The 22580-nt window shown below is 60.8% G+C and overlaps 1 protein-coding gene across 1 annotated transcript; it reads left to right on the forward strand.

Moving 5' to 3' along the window:
- The first annotated feature begins 349 nt into the window (after positions 1–349).
- PPM1F (protein phosphatase, Mg2+/Mn2+ dependent 1F) lies at positions 350–20519 on the forward strand. The gene is made up of 8 exons (XM_004607448.2): positions 350–415; positions 4310–4541; positions 8062–8198; positions 11708–11910; positions 12152–12340; positions 12585–12728; positions 15106–15199; positions 17131–20519. The coding sequence occupies exons 2-8, from the start codon at positions 4345–4347 to the stop codon at positions 17508–17510; spliced, it is 1344 nt and encodes a 447-aa protein (XP_004607505.1). The 5' UTR covers positions 350–415; positions 4310–4344; the 3' UTR covers positions 17511–20519.
- Positions 20520–22580: the final 2061 nt, after the last annotated feature.

Below are 22580 nucleotides of genomic sequence, written 5' to 3' on the forward strand. Positions count from 1 at the left end.
CAGGGCCGCTGGCTGGCCACTGAGGTCGGGTCTGAAGGGTGGTGGGTTCCGGACAGGGGTCTCCTATCATCTCCTGGCCGCATAGGTGGCTTCATTTCCGGGCCCCGGGGTGCAGGGATGGAGCCTTTCCCGTCTACACGACCACCCCACACTGGAGACGTGAGAGCAGTCTGGCTCCAGAGCCCAGGCGCACGTGGGCTTCCCGGCCAAGCGCCTGGGCCGGCTGGCGCGTGCAAGGGGGTGCAGGAGTGCCTTCCCCTGAAATGAGCGGTCCCGGCGGCCGCCAGGGGGCAGCCGAGGCCCGGCCGCGCCGCCGGAGCCCGAGTGCGCCTGCGCCGCGCCTGGCCGCCCGGAAGGGAAGTGGGCGGGGCCGCGGCCGGAGCGGCGAGCGGGCCGCGGAGCTGCCGGCAGGCGGGTGAGGCCGGGGCGCGGGGCGCGGGGCGCGGGGCGGGCAGCGGTGGGACAGGGCGCCGATAAAGCAGAGGGTACGGAGCAGGGGTGGGGAGGCGGGGACAGCCAAAGCAGGCCCTGCCGGGAGCGGAAGGACCGAGGTGGGAGGCTGGGGCACTGGGTGCCCCGAGGGCAGGACTGGGGGCTCCCGGTGCCCGCGGGGTGTGGCTGAGCCCGGGGAAGGAGCGCCACGTGCAGAGGGCTCCCGCCCCAGGAGCCTGTGGCTCACCTCCGCCCAGACCCCCGCCCACTAGCCCTGTGCACCTGGCGGTACCCCGGGGCCCTCTTCCCGGTTTATTTCAGGACCCTGTGGGCGTGCCTTCCCCACCCGCGCCGGGAGGGAGGGGTTCCACCTCTGTGCTGTGTGACCTCAGGCACACACAGAACCTCCTGACTTCTCTGTGCCTGAGTGTGAAGCTGTTGATCAGGGCCTGAGCTGGTGCGGGCAGGTCCAGCCCAGGTGAGGGGCCCCTCCCCGACATTCTCCCACCCACAGGCACACATGGCCAAGGCCACAGGTCCTCGCATTTCATTCAGGGTGCCCTGGGCGCCTCCAGCCTAAGGGCCCAGGGTCCGAGTGGGAGACATCACCTCCCCCCCACTTCTGGCCTCTCTGGCCTGAGGTCAGGCTCCGCTCTTTGCTCAAGCCACAGAGGAGACCCAGAGACCCCTAGTGGGGTGGGCGTTTCTGCTTCCTCCCTGGTCATCTCCAAAGGTGGCCTGGCCTCCCAAAGCTAGTGCCCCCTCTGCCTTGCTCTGTAAGGCTCAGTGTGGGGAGCAGTGTCAGGCAGGCTGCCCCCCATGTTCCCATAGGACCCCTGTCCATGAGACTGGCTTCCTCTGTGGGAGAGCCAGGCCTCAGGCTACATAGGCAGCCCGCCGTGCTGCTGCCGGCCAGGGTAGAAGGACGCGGGCCCCCGCCCAGAACATCACCCAGGCCCCTGCAGTTCCCGTGGTATCAGTGGCATCCAGCAGGCCCTGGTGCCGGGGCACGTGTGTGGTGGGTGAGGAAGCCAGGCCTGGTCTCTGCCCAGTGTCAGTTCTGTCCCAGATGGACACACATAAGCCAGGCCCTGAGCACTCTTACATTACATAAATGTTGTCACAAACTCTTGTTTCTTGGGGCCGGAGCGATAGCACAGCGGGTAGGGCGTTTGCCTTGCACGCGGCCGACCCGGGTTCGATCCCCGGCATCCCATATGGTCCCCCAAGCACTGCCAGGAGCAATTCCTGAGTGCAAAGCCAGGAGTAACCCCTGAGCATCGCTGGGTGTGACCCAAAAAGCAAAAAAAAAACTCTTGTTTCTTTTAGGGTTGTGGGCCACACCCTTCCTTCCGTGCTCACCCTTCCTTTCCTGACTCATGGCTCAGAAGTGACCCCCTGGCAGGGACCATATGTGGTGCCAGGGATCAAACACGGATCATTGATGTGCAAGACAAGTGTCTAATCTGCTGTACTATCTCTCCAGCCCCATTCTTTTGAAATAGATGTAGGAAAGGATCTGTAAGGATTTATGCCAAACTCTTCCTAGTGGTTGGTTTGAATAAAGGAATTAGGTTGGGGCTGGAGAGATACCCAGGGGCTGAAGCTCATGAACCGGGGTTGGTTGTGTGCAAGGCAAACACCCTACCTGCTGTTCTATCGCTCTGGTCCTTTTTCAGCTTAATTACCTGGTGTGGAAAAGAGAAGGAAAGTAGTCTGATTGCAAGTTAGATTTAAGCCAAAGTGCCCAGGAGCTGCCGAGATGGCACCTGGTCCCTGGGCGTGAGGCTGGGCACAGCGGCAGGGTCAGCAGAAGAGTGGGATAGGAACAGACAGGCCAGGTGGCACAGACTCATGGGGCCCAGGGGCCTGGCCCATTGCGGGCACAGAAAAGAGACCTGGGTGTACGGGAGAGGCTGCCTCCCAGAGCCTGGGAGCTTCCATCACCATTTAGGGGGTAAACTCGGGGCCCCTTCTGCTCTCCCAGGGCTGCCTCTGGGCCCCCGTAGGGTAGTAATTTCATCTTAGTGTCTGGGTGCCACGGCCCCCACCAGGGCAGGGACTGCCTTGCTCCTGGATCTCCGTGGCCACCCATAGCTTCGCAAGGTTGCTGGTGACAGATGGCAGTGCCTTTTGCCCCTTGGCCTGCTGAGGACCAGCCCTGGTCCAGGCCCAGAAGAAGCCAGTGGTCACTCCTGCCATTGCAACCAGCATCCATGCTGCCCTCTCCTGCCCCGCCCGTCTGCTCCACACCCGTTCTGTCCGCCGTCCTCCCCGTGAACTGCCAGGCCCTGGGGAGACAGGCAGAGGCCGGAGCACTCTGGGCACCAGCATTCCAGGGAGAGGAGCGGAGGAGCCTCTGCGTTCCACCCTCCGCATTCCGCCCAGTCGCAGAGGCCCCCAGCTGCCTCCGTGGGTGAGCCGGGCTCCCGCACGGTGGCCCCAGGGGCTTTGGGGAGGCCCGGAGCACTGGCCTCGGGCTGTGCATGCCCCGCGACCCAGGCTTTGTCTCTGCCTGCCCGGGGTCCGTTCTCCATCAGGTCACCCCGACATGCTACATTGCTCACATTGCTCACACCCTGGCACAGAGGGTCCTGACTCCTTTCTCTGCTCCAAGGTGCTGAACCCTGTGGGGACTTCACCCCCTGCCTCTGGGTTTTCACAAGCTTCCTGCACGGCTGGCTCTGCCTTCTGCCCACGGTCTGGCCTGCTGGTCCACAGTGTCTGCCCTCGCCCGGCTCCCTTCTCCCCCTTTCCCTTGCATCCTCAGCTCCGGACCCGCCTGCCCACGCCACCCAGGGGCTCCGCCCATTTCCCTCTGCTTGTGAGGAACCGTGAAGCGTGGCTGGTGGGTTTAAGTCTGGCCCCATAGCCTGCCCTTCCAGGTGCCCCTCTGTCCATAGTCCTTTCTGTATGTCTTTTATTTGCGGCAGGGGGAGGTGAAGTTGAGCCGTACCTGGCAATGGTTGGGGGCTCCTCATCCCAGCTGTGTGCTGGGTACTCCTGGTGATGCTCAGGACACTGTGCACGCAGTGCTTGGACCAGTCTGCTGCCAGCTATCCAAACCCAGTGTCCTTTAAGCTTTACTCTCTTCCTTCACTTTCTATAGATCTGCTTGCTCTTTCTCTCTCTCTTTTTCTTTCCTTTCTTTCTCTTTCTTTTTCTTTTCTTCCTTTCTTTTTCTCTTTTTCTCTTTTTTCCTTCCTTCCTTCCTTCCTTCCTTCCTTCCTTCCTTCCTTTTCTCTTTTCTTTTCTTTTCCTTTCTTTTCCTTTCCTTTTCTTTTCTTTTCCTTTTTTCTTTTCTTTTTTCTTTTCTTTTCTCTGTTACACCCAGACACTCACTCCTGGCTCTGCACTCTGCACTCCTGGCGGCTTCAGGGGGCCAAATGGGATGCCAGGGATTGAACCCAGGTTGGCCGCCTGCAAGGAGAGCACTTTCCCCACTGCCCATGTCCCTGCTCCTTCCTCCCACTGCCAGCCCAAAGGCAAAATTTGAAACCTGGTCTACAGAGATTCCAGAAGATCCTCTCATGCCATCTTGCCCGCTGTTCACTTGTCAGAACCTGAAGGGCCCCAGGAGGGGGTCATGGACTCTCTATTGTTCGCCCAGTTTGTTTTCTTTGGGGCCACTCCTGGCACTGCTTAGAGGTTGCTCCTTACTCTGCACTCAGGAATCACTCCTGGCTGTGCTCGAGGGACCATGTGGGATGCCGGGGATCGAACCCGGGTCAGCCGAGTGCAAGGCAAATCAAATGCCTTACATGCTGACCTACGGCTCTGGCGCCACCCCGCACCCCAGCGCCCAGATAGGACCTAGCTTGCAGCTCAGACTGTGTGAGCATCAGTGACCAACTCTGTTTCCTCCTGTCGCACCCAGAGTGAAGACTCCCTGGAGCCCCGGGATGCCCTGGCATGGCCTGCGGTGCCCCCCAGCAGACCAGCCAGATGGCGGAGGAGATCCCGGGCTTCCTCGACACCTTCCTTGTTGACTTCCCGGCCCCACCTGGCCCCGAGAGCCCGCTGCCATGGGATGCGCCCGGGAGCACGCTGAGCCAGGAGGAGGCTGAGGGGGAGCTGCTGGAGCTGGTGGGGACCTTCCTGAGGAGCAGGTAGGAGGGGACAGTCGCACCTGGGGCTGCTGTCCCCTGGGCAGGCGTCTGCGGTCAGGGCCCCGCATGCTCCCAGAGCTTTCAAGGTGGGACCCCGGGGCTGGCTCGATGGCCTAAGTGCAGGCTTCGCACACAGGACGAGTGAGGTCCTTCCCCGGCACCTCGTGGTCCCCGCGCCCTGCAGGGAGTGACCCCTCGCGAGGCACAGCTGAGACGGCCCCTGAGTGTGGTCCAGCATGGCCCTGAAACCAAAACAGACTAAAGGCATCAAGAAGCCTCTGTTCCTGCCATTCTCTGGCCAGTAGTCCCCGGCAGCGCTTGGCCTAAAGACGCGGCCCTCCTGGCAGGGCTTCTTGTCACACAATGTCTCCTCCCCGTGGTCCATCTCCGGGGCGTCTCTCCCCGTCTGTATGGTTATCCGTCCTGTCTGGACAAGGACGAGGCCTCACCTTAAGGCCAGCGAAGACCAGTCAGGTCCATTCAGGTCACATCTGGGCCACTGAGGCGGCAGAGCTTCTCCTCGTGACGTGCTGAGCACTGAGCCCGTATGTGTGCCCGTGTCTCAGGAGGCACCACCCGGCAGGCTGAGGGACAGAGGCCAGTGTGCCCCTCACAGGCCTAGCACCTGCCTTTGGGCTGGGGAGGAGGCTCACAGTCGTGCCAGCTGACAGGCCTCATTGCGTCTGTGTGAACCACGTCACTCTCGGTGGTGCCATGACTGACACATGTCCCCAGCCTTGGTGTGCTGTATGTTTGCCCTTGAACTGTTGGCAGCCGCCCCCTCACCGGGCCTTCTGCAGAGCCTGGGCCGGGGAAGGAAGGGAGAAACCAGAGAGGGGCAAGCTGGGGCAAGGGGGTGGCTGGGGAAAGAGTCCTCAGAGCAGTGGTGGCTCAGAGAAGGCCACACCATGGGGCCTGGACCTCAGAGGCTCCAGTGTCCAGAGTGCCGGTCAGTGCCCAGATGAGCAGGAAGAGGGAGCTGCCCGAGGGGAGGGAGCTGGTGGGGTGGGAGGAAGGGCCGCTGTTGCCTTTCCGCAGTGGAGATGGAGGGAGAAGGAAACAGGAGTGACCAGAAGGGGCTGGGGGTCAGTGCGGGGTAGCAGAGCACAGGGCCTTGGGGCGTGCTTAGGGAAGGGGGCAGGCGTCTCCCTAGGAAAACCAGGATTTGCCTGAGGAGCATGGAGGTCCCGGGAGACCTTTGGAGGGGGTGAGGAAGAGAGCGAGGGAGAGGAGGAGGGAGAGGGGGAGGGATGTGACTAGCCCTGGGCTCAGGTGTTGAACCAGCACCCCGTTAATTAGTAGGATGACAAGCAGGCCTGAGGCCTGGGAGAGGCCAGGAGTCTTGGCCCCTAGGGTCTGAAATTGGGGGTTGGGGGGCAGCACTGAGCTCCCATCAGCCCCTTAACCCCACCCCTCCTACACACACACACACACACACACACACACACACACACACAGTGCACCTGAGCGCCCTCTCTGAGGCACCTTCACTTGTTAAAATGTAGTATTTTTAAGTCTGATCTTTCCACCTATCCCCCGGGATTTCCAGAGTCGCCTGGCTTGTTTCTGGTATCCCTTTCCTGTGTAGACATGTGTGTCCACGTGTCATGTTATCTCAGGGGTGTCGTGTTATCTCAGGGTGGCATCTACTTGTGCTCCTGGGCTGCATCCCAGCTCCCGCATCCCAGGGCGGGGCCTGCTGCCCCTGCAGGAGAGTGTTCGGGATTCAGCTGCCCAGGGGAGGGGCAGGAATTGTCGGCCGCTCCCCATCCCCCCTTCACAGGGTCCACAGCTTGCCTGTCCCCCACCCCCTGCCGTTTGCACTATCTCCACGTCTCCCTCTGTGAACAACCCCGCCCACCCACCCCCCAGCCTGCCCCCCTCTCCCCCAGTGTCCAGTGGGACCCTGGGTGAGGTGGGAGGGGGGACAGGAAGCGGCCTGGCCCACAGCCAGCTATTGTCTGGGTTCTGGGCCGGAAGCTGCTTCCCCATCCCCACTCCGTGCCGTCCCTGTGGCCCGTCCTGCAGGAAGCCCCAGCATGACCTCACCATGAGCCGAGGACGGTCACCTCTTCTCCGGGCAGGAAATCCCCGGAGAGCAGAGGAACTCATTTCTTACGTCCCGGCTGGTTGTTTTTCAGAGCCATTCGGAAGGGTTCTCCCGAGTCACCCTCGTTGGTGAGCAACACTCGTGCCTCTGGGGGATGCTGAGACCACCGTAGACAGCCCTGGGCATTGCCCCAGGATACAGGGCCTTGGGGGTACACTCTGCTCGGCTGAGGGGCTCCCACTGCAGCTCCAGAATCTGGGTGTGTCCCTGAAGCAGCTGGAGCCGGGGGCAGTGTCAAAATTTCCTGTCGTCCTTCTGAGGGAGTTTCCTTCTGTCCACCTTCACGATGTCCCCAGCCACCCCTAGCCCTCCATCTCTTCCCACCGGCCTCCCCAGTTTCCCACTCCTGCCCGTAGCAGATCCCGAGGCCTGTCAGTGAGACCCTGGTCTTGTTTATAGTTGTTCCCCTCTGGCAGTGGGCAGGGGTACCTGGGGTCACTCCACTCCTCCACCAGCTACCATCTGGCTCTGCCTTCGACCGAGTGGGTCCTGCAGCTCCAGCCCCCCACCTTCAGCCCCGCTGGCCGGGCCTCTAGACTTCAGATGTGCAGTGGGCCTGGCACTGCCATGTTTGCCCTTCATGTTTCAGCGCAACCCACAGCCCCCTGCTCCACACCCACCAGGGCCAGCTCTGCACTGCCCTGACAGCGCCTTGCCCAGCTGCCCTGGGTCCTGCCAGCCGAGCACAGTGCACCCGCTCGCTGAAGGTGTCCACGTTCCCAGGCTCCCTTGGAGTAGGGCCGAGCACAGCCTGGCGGGTCCAGTAGAAATGGACCTTCCCCTATTTCCAGGCCCATCAGGCGGGTCCTTCCGGTGGTCAGTGGCCGCCGCCCTCTCTCTGCTCCGGCCTCAGCACCCGCTTCACCTCCCTTTCCCCAGCATCCTCCATGACTGGTGTGGGTTTCCCAACAATCCGGATTAGGGGCTCACCCTACTCCGGGATACCCTCGTCTTTTTGGGTTTGTTTTTGGGTCATACCTGGCGGTGCTCAGGGCTTATTCCTGGTGGTGCTTGGGGGACTGTATGGGATGCTGGGGAATGAACCTCAGTCAGCCGTGTGCAAGGCAAGTGCTTTAGCCCCATGCTCCAACCCCAGGCGGCCTCACCTTCCGGAGGTGCCCCCCTGAGAGGAGGGGGCACGTCTCCAGGTGAGCCTTTGGGGCCAGTCTTACCGAGGAGTCTGCTCCACCGCCCTCCTTTCTTTCCCTTTCTCCTTCCTCTGTGGCCGCTGTGATGGCCAGGGCTCCCGGGCTTTAGCTGCGCTCCCACCCTGAGTCACAGTGGACAGGGGGCAGGAGTCTCCAAGGGCAGTGCATCCACTGGGCCACACATATGGGCCGGTGCTGGGGACCAAACACGGGGCCTCCCCCTCAGGCGTCCCTCTGCCCCCTCCCTTGCCTGCATCCCCAGGAATGCTGTGCCACACCTCGCCTCGTCCCTGGCCCACGCAGCCGTGTCCCAGTTGTTGCAGACCGATCTCTCGGAGTACAGGAAGTCGCCCCAGCAGGAGGAGAACCATGAGGAAGAGGAGACAGATCCTGTGACCCGTGAGTCCTGCCCCAAGGGGCCCTGACTCCTAGGCCACAGAACCACCTGCCCCGCCAGACACAGGAGCCGCAGGAAGCTCTGGTTTGGGGGGCGTCAGGGCCTCTCAGTGCTGCTCAGGAGCAGCCCTGGCCGGAGACTGGTAGGGGCAGGGTGTGGTGCCAGGATCCAGCCCAGGCCCGCCACACGCCACGCAAAAGCCCTTCTTGCTATTCTGACTCTCCTGCGCTGGTCTGAAGTGATCGGCGTATCGATCTCATCCGCTGCTGTTATTCCATATCATTTCTACGATAGTCTTACCCATCCCCTCCATCACATCACTTACCGTCGCTGTGTGCAAAGCTGGCTCCAGCCCTCTCAACCATCCCCCTGGCCCATCACCTGTGCCTTTAAATTCAGCCTCGGTGACTCCCAGGCTGGAGGGGAAAGGAAGAAACAGTCTCTCCGGAGCACTAGGTGTCCAGATCCTTCTCATCTGCGTCCCCTGCCCTCTCCCCTCCCCTCATGGCCAGGGCAGAGCCAGTGCTGAACTCTTGACCCGCAGCCATTGCCCTGTGCAAAGGGAACCGCCCAGCCCGTGCCTGGGGGACACCGGCGCCACCTGCTGGTAGGAAGGTGCCGCGGCCATCAGCTGTGCCCTAGGCCTGGGGGGGTTCCAGTGCCCGTGAAGCTGGAGTCCTCCCAGTAGGCGGAGGCCTGGGCCAGCCTGTCCCAGAAGTGGAACCGCCTGCCGTGTCAAAGCCCCTTTAGCCAAGGGGGTGCTGTGCTGGTTGCCTCGAGAACCCTTGCCGATGGGACTGAGCCCTCCGGTGTGGCCCCGGAGGCCGCCGCAGCGAACCCCGGGCATAGCCCTGGCCCCTGAATCAGGGCTCCACTGCGTGCCACCTGGGGAGTGGCCGGGCAGGCATCCCTGCTGTTTTTCCTTTTCACCAGTGATTGCTGTCTGCCGGGCACAGGGTCAGGTCCAGACAAGACTTAGTAGCATGGCCCCAGGCGAGAAAACAAATGTGCTCCTGCCTGGGTGTTGGCCTTAATCAGAGCTTAGAGCCTGTGGTTTGCACAGGCTGGAGCCCTGGGGGGGCGGGAGGGGCTCTGCATGCACAGGATTCTTCAGAGGAAAGGAGGTAGAGGCCGGGACACTGGGCCTGTTTGCCAGGAGCTGTCAGCCCTGCCAGAGCCTGGTTTTTTGTTTAGCCTCTTGACTTGGGGCCATACCCAGTGGTGCTAGGGATCAAACCCAGGGCTCCTGCATGCAGAGCATGTGTTCGCACCCTTGGAGCTCTTCCTCCTGGCCCCACTTAATCCCAAACACCCGAATGAGCCCCAATGAGCCCCCCCCCCCACATGCTGCCTCTGTGTGTGAGGGGGGAGGCGCGGCCAGTGCAGCATCAGGAGCTGGTTGCAGGGGCAGGGGGAGGGGTGTGTGGTGTCCCGCAGCCGCTGCCTGCCTGGGGAGGAGCTCTTCTCCACTGAACCCCCATCCTTTGGGCGTGGGTGTGGCAGCCCACTCCTCATGTCCACCATGTTACTCGCTGTTTACTCCCCCACCCTTAATGGCCCCGGGCTCCCATGTCCTGCTGCGTGTGCCAGGCCTGGGGATCCTGGGGCTGCGGGCGGGGCCCCTGGCATTTCCTTAGGCCACTGTTCCTCTTCATCTTCTCCTTAGACGCCAGGCTTAGGTAGGATCTGGCCTTTTCTTTTAAATTAGGGTTGTGGGTGTATCACCTGTTTCCACCAGACAGATTGCCTCAAGCCTTAGTGGATTAGAAACAAGAAACATTCATCAGCCCATGGCCCCCCCCAAGGCTAGAGTTTGGGCGCTACAGAGCTGCTGGCTGGGGCCCTGGTCTCTCAGGAAGGCCCGCAGGGGTCGCGCCCAACCTCTGAGGTAGCCCCAGCTCCTCTCCGTGTGGACCCTGAGCACTGCCGGGAGTGACTCCTGGGTGCAGGGTGAGGAGTAGCCCCTGATTATCACCAGGTGTGGCCCATACGCAAGCAAACAAGACAGCGTCAGCCCTGGGTGCTGCCTGTGCTGCCCACAGCACCCACCGGCCTTATAGCCTGTGCTGCATCTACTGCCTTTCATTTCTGGGTCCAAGTGATTGGAGGCTTTTTCTTTTACTCAGAATCAAGTAGTTTTTGGAATTTTGTAGCCTTCCCTTTTTGTGACACTTGTTCGTTATTTTTTTTTCCTTCATAGCACAACACTTTACATGTTTGCAAGCTCTTTAAAAGTCCGTCTCCAAGGGGGCCAGAGTGCTAGCACAGCGGGTAGGGCGTTTGCCTTGCTTGGGGCCAACACAGGTTCGATCCTGGGCATCGAACATGGTCCCCTTATAATTCAGGAATTAGAATTCCTAAGTGCAGAGCCAGGAGCAAGCCCTGAGCACAGCTGGGTGTGGCCTTCCAAACACCATCCCCCTCAAAAAAAAAAATCAGTTTCCAAATATAAAAAGTCCATTTTACCCTTTAGGATTCTTTTTCTAAATTGAGATAATTGTAGCCTGACATGCAATTGTAAGGAGCAACACAGAAGGAGCCCACGCAGCCTCCACCCAACTCCCCCCAACAGCCATGTCTGGAAAAAAAAAAAAAACCCTACAAAATATGCCTCCAGGATCCCCCCAGTGACCCGGCAGAGTCCCCGCCGCCTTGGCGCAGCCCTAGGCCCTGGCAAGCTCTGGCCTCGTTTCTGCCGGCTCATTTCAGGCAGCCTGCAGCGTGTTGCTTTCAGAGACCGGCTTTTGCCCTTGATGTCCTCCCCCAGGGGGGCCTGATGTCTTCACGTGCTGCTCCCCGCTGTTCCGTCCTTGTGGGGAGGGGCCCTGGCTCCTGCCCTGTGCTGTGTCCATGTATCCCGGGCCTTCATTTCCCTGGGCTGAGGGGCTTCTCGGGAACCTTGCTGGGTTCTGTGGCCGTTGCACATTTTGTGGGTGGGGGGGGGGAAATCCTTTTTGTTTGGGGGCCACACCTGGCAATACTCAGGAGTTACTCGTGGCCCTGCACTCGGGGATCACTCCTGGTGGTGTCGGGGGACCGTATGGAGTGCCAGGGAGCAGGCCTGGGGCAGCCACGTGCTGGGCAAGCACCCTGCCCACTGATAACTATCGCTCCGGCCCCCAGAAATCATTTTTAATAGCAGTTTAATTCTTCACCAGGAGAATAGACCACAGTTTGCCCTGTCATTGCATATATAAGGCTTCTAATTGACGTATAAATATAAATTATTATGTAGTTTGCCCCCAAATTATTTCTGTGATCTCCCCCTGTTCCTTTGTGGTGGGCTTCCCTGAGCAGCGTGGGTCTCCCTGGTACCCGGTACAGTGTCAGACCTCTCATTTCTGACTGCTGATGCCACAGGCTGTCACTCAGGGTACGTGAGGCTCAGGTTCAGGAGGCCCCGGTGGCCCACCCAGGCCCGGGATGGGGGGCCCGCGTGGTCAGGGACACAAAACGGGGCCTCTCGACCCCGCCATGGTGCTTCCCTAACTGTTGCTTCTCCGCCCAGCAGTGCTGGATGCCAAAGGCCTGGCCAGGAGCCTCTTTAACCAGCTCTGGGAAGTCTGTGGTCAGTGGCAGAAGCAGGTGCCACCGGCCACCCTGGCCCCAAAGTGCCAGTGGCTGGTTTCTGTCCATGCCATCCGCAACACCCGCCGCAAGATGGAGGACCGCCACGTCTGCCTGCCCACCTTCAACCAGCTCTTCGGCCTGTCCGTGAGTGTCCCCAGCCCGAGCTCAGCGTGCCCCAGGGGCCCCATGAAGGTCACCACAGGGTCACAGTGAGAGCAGGGCCCCCGGCTGCCCCGCTGCTCCTCCAGCACTGTGGGGCCTACATGTCCGAGCTGGCCACTGCCCCCCATCCCGGCCCCTCCCCACCGAGGGACTGAAGAAGGGGGAGGGCTGAGCCCCTGTGAGCTGAGCCCCAGGTGGGTGACCGCCTGCCCCTCCCCATCAGGACTCTGTGGACCGCGCCTACTTTGCCGTGTTTGACGGCCACGGAGGGGTGGACGCTGCTAGGTACGCTGCTGTGCATGTGCACGTCCACGCCGCCCGCCAGCCAGAGCTGCCCACCCAGCCCGCAGAGGCCCTGAGACACGCCTTCCAGCGCACCGACCACATGTTCCTCGGCAAAGCCCGGCGGGAGGTGAGAAAGGGCGGAAGGTAGCACCGGAGGGATGGACTCGGGGGTGAGGGGTCAGCCGCTCCTTGGGGTGAGGACAGAGGGCCGTGTTAGCTGGATGGAGCCCTGTTGGCAGCCACGCTGTTTTCTTCTTAAGGTGGGGAGAGGGGTGGAGGTGTGTGTTGGTGGGGGGGCATTCTTCATTAGAGCAGAAACAGCACCAAACTGACCTGAGCCTGGACCACTGAGACTGTCCTCTCCCCGGCAGCGGCTGCAGAGCGGAACCACGGGGGTGTGTGCGCTCCTCACCGGCAAGACCCTGCACGTGGCCTGGCTCGGGGACTCCCAGGTGATCCTGGTGCAGCAGGGACAGGTGGTGAAGCTGATGGAGCCGCACAGACCCGAGCGGCAGGTGAGGACGCCCTGCCCGCAGGAGGAGGGGCCGGAGTGCCTTACTCCTCCCGAGGGGGCCGGCCCAGCCCTCAAGCTGGGGGATGCCGTGTGCAGGAACCCCAGATGACCCATTCCTCAGAGCTCCCCGTGTCTTCCGCTCCTGCAGGTGGGCTGGGCCGCATCGTCCCTCCCGTGTCCTTCTCTCGCCCTTTGCCAAGTGTGTCTGCTCTGTGTGTGACTGAATGGAGCCGTCTTTCTCCTTCCATGGTTTGGAGTCACTGCTGAGAATATCAGTCAGGCCATGCTCATTTTTTTATTTTTTGCTTTTTGGGTCACACCTGGCGATGCACAGGGGTTACTTCTGGCTTTGCCCTCAGGAATCACTCCTGGCAGTGCTCAGGGGACCATATGGGATGCTGGGAATCGAACCCAGGTTGACCGCGTGCAAGGCAAACACCCTACCCGCTGTGCTATCGCTCCAGCCCCGTGGCCGTGCTCATCTTAACGGGGACAAAAGCATTTCTCCACCATGCTACGCCAACAGCAGAGGCTGTCCCGGGGTTGGCGGGGGAGAGAACTGAGGTTCGTGACTTGTTCAGAGCCCCAGCCAGGAAGTGGAGGCACCTGTCACTCACTGCCTCTGTGCTGGTGCTGCCAGTACCCGCACCCAGTAGGCCTTCCCACCCACACGTTTCTGCACCCAGGGACGTGTGGACAAGTCAGCGCTCAGAATAAGAACCCCTCCTATGTCTGAATCCCCTCACCTCTGGTCAGTGCTGTTCTGACGCCCTCTCAGGACTTATCCCTGGGGTGAATTTTTCTTTTTCTTTTTTTTTTTTTTTTTTTGCGGGGGGAGGTTTCACACCTGGCAGTGCTCAGGGGTTCTTTCTAGCTCTGCACTCAGGAATCACTTCTGGCAATTTTTGAGGATAATATGGGATGCCAAAGGTGGGTTGGCCGCACGCAAGGAAAACACCTTCCCCTCGCTGGATTATTGCTCTGGGCCCTGGAGTGGATTTTGCTGAGCACTGCCCCATGGCACCGTGGGCCACAGCCACACTCTGTCCTGTCCCCAGGAGGTCAGACTGGGTGACCTGGAGCACATGGGAACTGAGAGGAGCCTGTGTGGGAGCGACTGGCTGCAGTGGCGCCTGCTCTCACATGCGTATCCCAGGAGGGAGCAGAGGCCAGAGCTGCGCTCCATCCAGGCTCCTGTCAGCTGCTCCTGTCGGGCAGGTCACCACGTCCCTTCCTCCTCTTCGTCCCTTTCCCGCTGGCCTCAGCCCATCTCAGTGCTCACAGCAGAGGCCCGTGAGCCCAGGCCGGGGCTTCTGCACGGTGGCAGCAGCTCTGCGGGGGGACGGAAGCCGGGCGTGTGCTGGGTGGCAGAGGCGTGACAGGGTCTGCAGCCTCCACACCAGCCCTGAGGAGCGAGTGGGACCCTCCCTGCTGCTGCCGGTTTTGGGGGGGGGCCCCTGCAGAGCTGCCCTGCTCAGACCTGGCAGTGCTCCGGGGCGCCTCACGGCTGCTCTGCGCTTCGGAATTCACTTCCTGGGGCGGTTCTGGGCTGGAACCCGCCACCCACACTGGCCCTCCGAGCCGGCTCTCGGCCCTCAGCAGTGACCCTGCTCAGGACACCACTGACCGGGACCACTGGTCCCTGGGTGTGACGGCCAGGGGAAGGGCTGCAGGCTGGGACTGAGTGTGGCTCGTAGGCCTGTGCTCCAGCCCTTGGCGCTGTCTCCACCCCCGACCAAGGAGGCTCCTGAGCACTCATGACCAGACTGGGCCCCTGTCCTGTTTCTAGGGCTAGAACCCCTGCGGCCTTTGGGGAGCAGAAGCCCTGGACCTGGCCTTGTCCTGCCACGTGACTGCACCATCTCGAGCTTGCTCCTGGGCCAGTGATGCACAAGAAGGGGCAGCATATGGGGGCTGGAGCAATAGCACAGTGGGTAGGGCGTTTGCCTTGCACGCAGCCGACCAGGGTTCGAATCCCAGCATCCCATATGGTCCCCTGAGCATTGCCAGGAGTAATTCCTGAGTGCATGAGCCAAGAGTGACCCCTGTGCATCGACGGGTGTGACCCAAAAAGGAAAAAAAAAAAAGAAGGGGCAGTATACCTGTGTGAAGTCCCTCAGTGTCCCCAAGTGAGCCACCACCAGCCCTCGGGGTGCACCCACGCACTCTGCTGCCTCATGAGCATCTGCCCGACGCCCCTCACTGTTCAGAGACGCAGCTGCCGGCTGCCTGGCTGGGGTGTCCCTGTAACCTGTGATGAGCCACGTCTGCCAACCAGGGACCACGTGGGTCCTCTCTCCTGGGTTCATGCCTCCCTTGGGCGTTGTCCAGAGCCATGGCTCTCTGCACCGGGGCCTCACTCTGCCCGTCTCCCATAGGACGAGCGGGAGCGCATCGAGGCGCTGGGTGGCTTCGTGTCTCACATGGACTGCTGGCGCGTCAACGGCACCCTGGCTGTCTCCAGAGCCATTGGTAAGGAGGGAGCGGGCCTGCACGGGGGGCGCGCCCAGGGCCCCAAACTCTCGACCCCTCCAGGCCCACGACCCACCCAGCTCCTTGGGCTGGGGAGCTGTGAGCAAAGTGTCAGGTCATGAGGCCCAACTGTGAAGGTGCGCTGGTGAGCACCGCGCAGGTGGCCGTTAGAAATTTCTTTCTAGGACAAGGGTGTGCTTCAGGGGGAGCACAGAAGAGGCCCTGGGTTCCATCCCCAGCTAGGAAAATGAAAAGAAACTTCTCTTTCACGAAAGGAATTGCAGCTAATTCTGCAGTTGTGTGTCTTGTCTCTTGGATAAATATATAAATGCTCAGAAAAATCTAGCAGGAAATTCTCAACTAGTTACTGTATACGTGCTGGAGGACAAATTTTTTTTTCTTCTCTCTTTTGGGGTCACATCTGGCAATGCTCAGGCATTATTCCTGGCTCTGCGCTCAGGAATCATCCTGGCAGTGCTCGGGGTGGGAGAACCATATAAGATGCGTGGGATTGAAACTGAGTTGGCCGCCTCTGAGGCAAACACCCTAGCTGCTATACTATTGCTCTGGCTCCTGGACGAGTATTTTTAATACTCTATAAAGGCTGATTTTTAGTGGGTCAGAGAAATAGTACAAGGGTGAAGGCCCTTGCCTTCGCATAGCTGACCTCACTTTGATGTCCAGCACCCCATATGGTCCCCTGAGCACTGCCAGGAGTGATCCCAGAGCACAGCTGGATGTGGCCCAAAGACCCTTCATTTCCTTCTGCCCCACCAAATGCTGATTTCTGTCCCCCTTTTAGATTTTTTTTGGGGGGCCACACCCAGCAATGCTCAGGGCTAATTCCTGGCTCTGCACTTAGGAATCGCTCCCAACAGTGCTCAGGGAACCATAGAGGATGTCTGGGATGGAGCCCGGGTGGGCTGCATGCAAAGCAAGCCCCTGACCCACTGTGCTAGCGCTCCAGTTCCCCCCACCTGCACCCCCAGCCTGGGCTCAGCAGCCACACCACACCTTCAAGGACATGGTGTCTTTCTCTCTCCAAGAGTAGTGTTCCTCTAACACCTCTCGTGGACCATAGCAGGCTGGGCACCTGCCCTGCCTGTGGCCAACCCGGGCTTGATCCCCAGCGTTGCATATGAGTAACCAGGAATGACCCATATGCACCACCAGGTGAGCCAATGGTACCAGTGCTGTGCCACAGCTCTCTTCTACCTGGAGCGCAGTTTGAACATGCCCCCAAGTAACCTGACACGTCCTACCGAAGAACACCTGCAAGGAGAACACGGGGGGGGGGGGGGGGGGGGAGTACAGCAGGAAGGCGGTGACGAGCGCGTCCTGTGCCTGCACTCTCGGCTCTCTGCCTCCGGCCGTGGCAGGCAGACCCCTCAACTGAAAGACTTCTTTCAGTTGGAGAGAGCAGACACAAATGAGAGCGCTCCATGAAAGCGAGGTGGTGTGGAGCGGGGGATACCTATGTCCCCCCACCCCACCGCCACCTACCCCGCCCCAGCTAACCCCTGCAGCCAGGCATGTCCTGTCTTTGCCCTCTGCGGTGACTTCTGTGGCTTCTGTTCTTGCGTCTCTGGACACAAGACTGGGGGATCGTCGGGGTATTCCAACGGTGGCCTAGCAGGGAGGACCAGAGGGCGGGCTTGGCCCAAGGAGAGGGGAGCCCCCCTGAGTGCAGTGTGCACCGGCCAGGGCAGGCACAGGAAGGGGCGGGGACCATCAGGGAATTCACTCCCTGAGTGTAGGTAGGAGTGAGGAGGGGAAGTGAGTCCAGCTGCATTTTGAAGGTGAAACCAACAAATGTGCTCGTAGGGACCTGAGAAAGTCAGCGGGACCCCCAGAAGTTGGGCCCAGGGCACTGGACAGGACCATTATTCCTCCTCCTGCCCGCTGATGCCCGGCGCCTCTCTCCCGCCCAGGGGACGTGTTCCAGAAGCCCTATGTGTCCGGGGAAGCGGACGTCGCCTCCCGGGAGCTGACGGGTTCTGAGGACTTCCTGCTGCTGGCCTGCGACGGCTTCTTCGATGTCGTCCCCCACCAGGAGGTCCCTGGCCTGGTGCAGGCTCGCATGGCGGAGCGGCAGGGCAGTGAGCTGCGTGTCGCCGAGGACCTGGTCGCCGAGGCCCGGGAGCGGGGCTCCCACGACAACATCACAGTCATGGTGGTCTTCCTCAGAGACCCCCGCGACCTGCTGGAGGCCAGGGCCCAGGGGGCAGGGGACCGCCGGGCAGACAGCGGAAGCCGGGACTTGCTCTCTGGCCTTCCAGAGCCGGAGACCGACGCTCCGCGGCAAAGCTAAGCTGCCCTGGCCCCTGCCCCGTGCTCTCCCCCCTCCAATGCCTTAGGGCCCAGCAGGTGGCACTGGGCACCGCCCACGCAGCCCTTTCCCCAGGACCCCAAGCTCCTTGTGCCACTCGCCCGTCTTGGAGGCTGTGGACTTGCCGTGGACATGGGTAGTCAGGAGTGTGGTGTCCCCTCACGGCTCTCCCAGGAAGCCTCAGGACGCAACCCGTGCCAAAGAGCCAGGTCTGGAAGAGTCAGCCCCGGGCTCAGAGAGTTGCCAGTTAGCCCCTCAGCCGGCCCAGGAGCCCGGACGCTCTCAGACCTGTCGGGGGTGGCCATTCCTCCTGGCCCCCGGCCAGGCTCCCCACCCACGGGCAGTGCCGGGCCCAGGCCTGGCCTCCCCAGCCCTCTCCCTCCAGCCCACGGAGTGGAGTGGCAGAGTGACCCCCTGTGTGTCTTTGTATTTGGGTCTTCTTTTTTCTTACTCCAGGGGAGCATCTTGCCCAAAAGCAGTATTTCAGGTTTTGTCTGTTTTTGTCAGTGCCAAGGTAACCCTGTTGTGTGGCGTAACTTATGCAGAACTTAGCATTTATCTCATTCCTGAGGGAACTGAAGTATTGATTTTGTGTGTGGGGGGGTTGTTTTTTGTCGTTTTTTGGTTTGGGGTTTTTTTTTGTTTTGTTTTGTTTTTGCAGTATTACTGATTTTTATTTTCCTAAATCAGGATTGAAAGGAACCTTTCTCCCAGGTGGTGTTAATAAGCCATTCAAGTGCCTTAACAGCCCGGGCCTGGCTTGGGCTGCAGAGCACAGGGTGGTGTGATGGGCTGGGCGTGTTTGAGTTTTCACAGATGCAGGCTATATTTTGCTACGGTGGCGGGGGCTGGGCTGCATGAATTCTTCCCGGGAGAAGTCACTCTGCCTCTCTGTGGTGTGGGTAGCCTGCCCCCTGCCCACCTTGGCCATTCATGTCTCTGGTCGACCGCCAGCGGGGGAGCCCAGCATTGTGAGACAGGTCTCTGCTGCTTGATTGGAATGTTCCAGAACGTCTTTTGATTGCTGGTTGAAGTGATATATTTGGAAAAGTTAATTAAGAGCTCTGAGCTGAGATGGACTGAGGGACCCGTGCCCCTGCTCCGCCCCCCCCCCCCCACCGCCAAGCGATGCAGCCCTTTGGGCTGCCCTGAAGCTTGTAACTCCCACCTTGGTACCCCCACCGCTACACTCTGCCTGCTGCCAGACTCCAATGAGGGCACCCCAGGAGTGAGACTCAGGAGACACGAGACTGGGTGACCTGGGGTGGGTCACGCTGCCCCGTGCTGAGCTGAGGGAGGCCCCATGCAGCAGTCAGGGCCCCCAGGGAACGGACAGCGCCAGTGAGCAGCAGAAAACTGGGACCAAGCCCCAAAGCTGGGAGATCCTGTGGTGCATCCGGGGGCTGTGCCCCTGTTTCCCTTCCCTTGCAGTGGGACACTGGGCCCTGGGGTCAGCCTGCCCCGTCCTCACCTGCCCTTTGGGGAGCCTCGCTCCTCTCGGCCCTGGCAAAGAGAGATGGTGATAGCTGCCCCTCCTGAGGCTAATGCACTGTCCAGGGTGGGGGACACCATCTGCAAGCTCAGCCTTGACCCCATGCCCCAGTGGACACCAACTCATGGGGCCCCAGCGTGGCCAGCACCTGGCCTCGCATGCTCATGGTTTAATCAGGTGGGCTGCTCAGTTTTCCCTGAGGCTGAGAAAGCCCCTCTGGGGCCCCTCCAAGACAGGCAGGTGGTCCCCATCTCCCCTACAGTCCCCTTGCACTCCCACACCAGTAGGGACCCTAGGGGTGGGTCCAGAATGACCACTGTTCTCTGGTCTGTCTTCTGCTGCTGAAGCTGTTGCAAATGGCTGCTGGGGGGCTGCTGTGCCTTGCCTGTGGGGACCGGTGGCCCCCTTGGGGGTCCTGTTCTGGGAGTCTCTCCAGAGAGAGACTCCCGCCTGCACCACTCACAGCCCTCAGCCAGGCTGCTGACGGTTGCCTGCCCCGCCTACTGCTTAGCAGAGACTGCCGAGAGATGCCTGATGCCAGAGAGTCAGTGTGGGGCAGCGCCTGGGCCCCAGGCCCTGGCCCACTCCCTCTCCCACCGCAATCCCAAGCACTCGGGCCACGGTCCTGAAGCCCTCTCCCTCCCCAGCTCTGCCACCAGCCACGCGCTCCCCTGGGCCTTAGTTTCCCCTTTGCTGGACCCAGGGAGGAGCCCTGAGTCTGCCGCAGTTCCCGGAATTCTGGCAGTGCAGGCACCCCCACTCCCGGAGGAAGCTAAGTGCATCCTGGGAAGATGCTGCCAGGGCTGAGGCCTCTCTCCCACTGCCAGCGGGGAGGGGTGATTAAGTATTATTAGTGTCTATTCTTAAAATTAAGTGGGTTGGAGAATTGAGCTACAGATGCCAGCACCTTATATGGGGTGCAGAGCTGGAGGACTCGAGCCCTGCTTCTCCAGGTAGGGGCTGGCTCTCCCGAGGGCTGGGAGATAGGCCTCGGCCTCTGCGGGATGCTTTTGTCCTGCTCCTGCAGGGAACCCAGAGACTGACAGGATAGGCTTCCTCGACCTGGTCCCCAGACCAGGACATGGAGGGAGCTCCCTGGAGAAACTCAGGCCGAGCCAGTCTCCCCAACTCTCCCAGGACAGCACTCATGCACACACATACCCCCCACGGTGCCAGTCCCATGTGGCTCTGGCTGCCTCCACAGAATCCCAGGGTGGGCCTGTGCAGGATGAGCTGTGTCATTCTCATTCCCGCCCCCGGGGCCGGTGCCGCCTAGCCGGCTCCACGCTTTGCCAAATGTACTGGGCACTGCCCTTCCCATGCCACGCCAAGATTGCTCTGTGCACATCCCCGTGGGGGTCCCTGGGAGTTGTGTCTTGTACTGAGACAGGACAGCCACTTTCTGTCTATGGGACAAGTCCCAAAGGTGAGGGCCAGAAAGGTGGTCTTCTGGGGCCCACTGTGCTCATGTGTCAATAAACCACAAGTTCTGAAAGCTGGTCACCATGTCCTGCCTTCTCACCTCTGCATACCTGGGTCTCAGAGTGCTAAGGAGACCAGCTGTGGGCATGCTTAGGGACCATCTCAGAGTTTCTGGCTAAGGGGAACGTTCTAGAGAGCCCTGCTGACCTGGCCTTTCCTGGACCAGCAATAGGAGGCTACTGCGGGGGTGATGGAAAAGTGGGAGCCTGTGAGCATCCCCAAGGCCCAGAGCCACTGATGAGGGCTACCCGCTAGCCCCACACAGAGCCGTCACAGAGCCAGCCGGCAGCTTGCAGGAGACCCCTTGGCTTGCGCCCTGGCTGAGCCCAGACCTGGCAGAGCCCAGGAGCTGACCAGATGGGTGCTGGTGCCTGAGCCACGCCTCCAGATGCTGCCCTGAGCTGCTCTGCAGCACTCAGGTCTGGATGTTCGTCCTCCCAGTGCACTGGGGCCAGCTGGCCACATGGCACCATCCTACCAGTCCTACACCCTGCAGGGCCCTGCCCACGCTTTTTGCTGGGGAGGGGAGCCAGGACGCTCACACATGCCAGGCAGGTGCTCGCCCACTGAGCCCCCACCCAGGCCTGCCCACGCTGCTTGCCTGTGAGCACTCTCAGCCCAAGCCCTGCAGGGCCTGTCCGCCTCCTCCCCGGAGCTCTCGGCACCCCCTCCCGCGCCAGGCGGCTGCAGCCTTCCCACCTCCAACAAAATGCCTTCATCGAGTCTCGGGGGTGGGGCCCCCACCCCACCTACTCACCCATCTGTCACCCCGCCACCCCTCGCCTCCCCCGAGGCCCTGGGAATCTGCCAGGGAGCCGCGTTCTTAAGTATATGCTGTCTTTATTGTCCCCTGATGGATTCCCTGCGTGTCTGGGCCGCCTGCCACAGCCAGATGGCAGCTCTGCTCCCCAACCATCCCAGCACCGCAGCCCGGACAGCTCCCTCTCTTGGGGTGAGGGATGAGGCAGCGGTGGGGGGTGGGGGCCGAGCTCTGGGGAGGAGAGAGGCTGGACCACACCACACAGGCAGGGCTTAGCAGCCTGAAGCTGAGCAGCAGGTTACCAGCTGGACCAGGCTCTGTCCGAGCCATCGTGGTGGGAGGTGAGGGTGGGGGGCAGGGGATAAACCCACACCCAGAGGCCAAGCTGAGGGCCCAGAGTCTCCCTGGGGCCGGGGGAACAGGTCAGCAGCAGAGCCAGGTCCTGAGCCAGTGAAGGGGCAGCCTTAGCTGGCCGGCATGCAAAATGGCTTCATTCTGAATAATAAGATGTAGCTCTCTAGGGCCCAGCCATAGTACAGCAAGGAGGGTTCTTGCCTTGCATGCGACCATATCGTGCTCCATCCCCGGCATCCCTTATGGTCCCCCAGGCATCGCTAGGAGTAGTTCCTGACTGCAGAGCCTAGAGTACGCCCTGAGCACTGCTGCATGTGACACCATAGCTTTCCTTCACTGCATTGTGTCCAGGGACCCATGCTCTCAGAGTCCTGGACATCTGGGAGTAGAAAGCCAAGCAGTGGGTGTGGCCTTCTCTGCAGCTGTGAGGATTTCTGAGAGCAGGTGCCAGGCTCTGGGGCTCACTTATCCTCCCACCACCTTCTACCACTCAGGCCTCTGTCCCTTAATCATTCTCACTATAGCAGGGGAGACCTTCTCCTCCTGCCCCTCCACTACTTAGATAAATTATCAAAGTAATTTGACAGCATGAGGACTGGAGCAATAATACAGCGGGTAGGGCGTTGCACGAGGTCGACCCGGGTTCGATTCTCAGCATCCCATATGGTCCCCTGAGCACCACCAGGAGTAATTCCTGAATGCAGAGCCAGGACTAGCCCCTTTGCAACTGTGCAATGCCGGTATGACCCAAAAAGCAAGGAAAAAAAAAAAGTAATTTGACAGCATGAAAAAAAACTAGAAAGGGCTGGAGTGATAGCACAGCAGGTACGGCGTTTGCCTTGCACGCGGCCGACCCGGGTTCGAATCCCAGCATCGCATATGGTCCCCTGAGTACCGCCAGGGGTGATTTCTGAGTGCATGAGCCAGGAGTGACCCCTGTGCATCTCCGGGTGTGACTCAAAAA

Source organism: Sorex araneus, chromosome 11 (assembly GCF_027595985.1).
Source record: "Sorex araneus isolate mSorAra2 chromosome 11, mSorAra2.pri, whole genome shotgun sequence".
Taxonomy (NCBI): domain Eukaryota; kingdom Metazoa; phylum Chordata; class Mammalia; order Eulipotyphla; family Soricidae; genus Sorex; species Sorex araneus.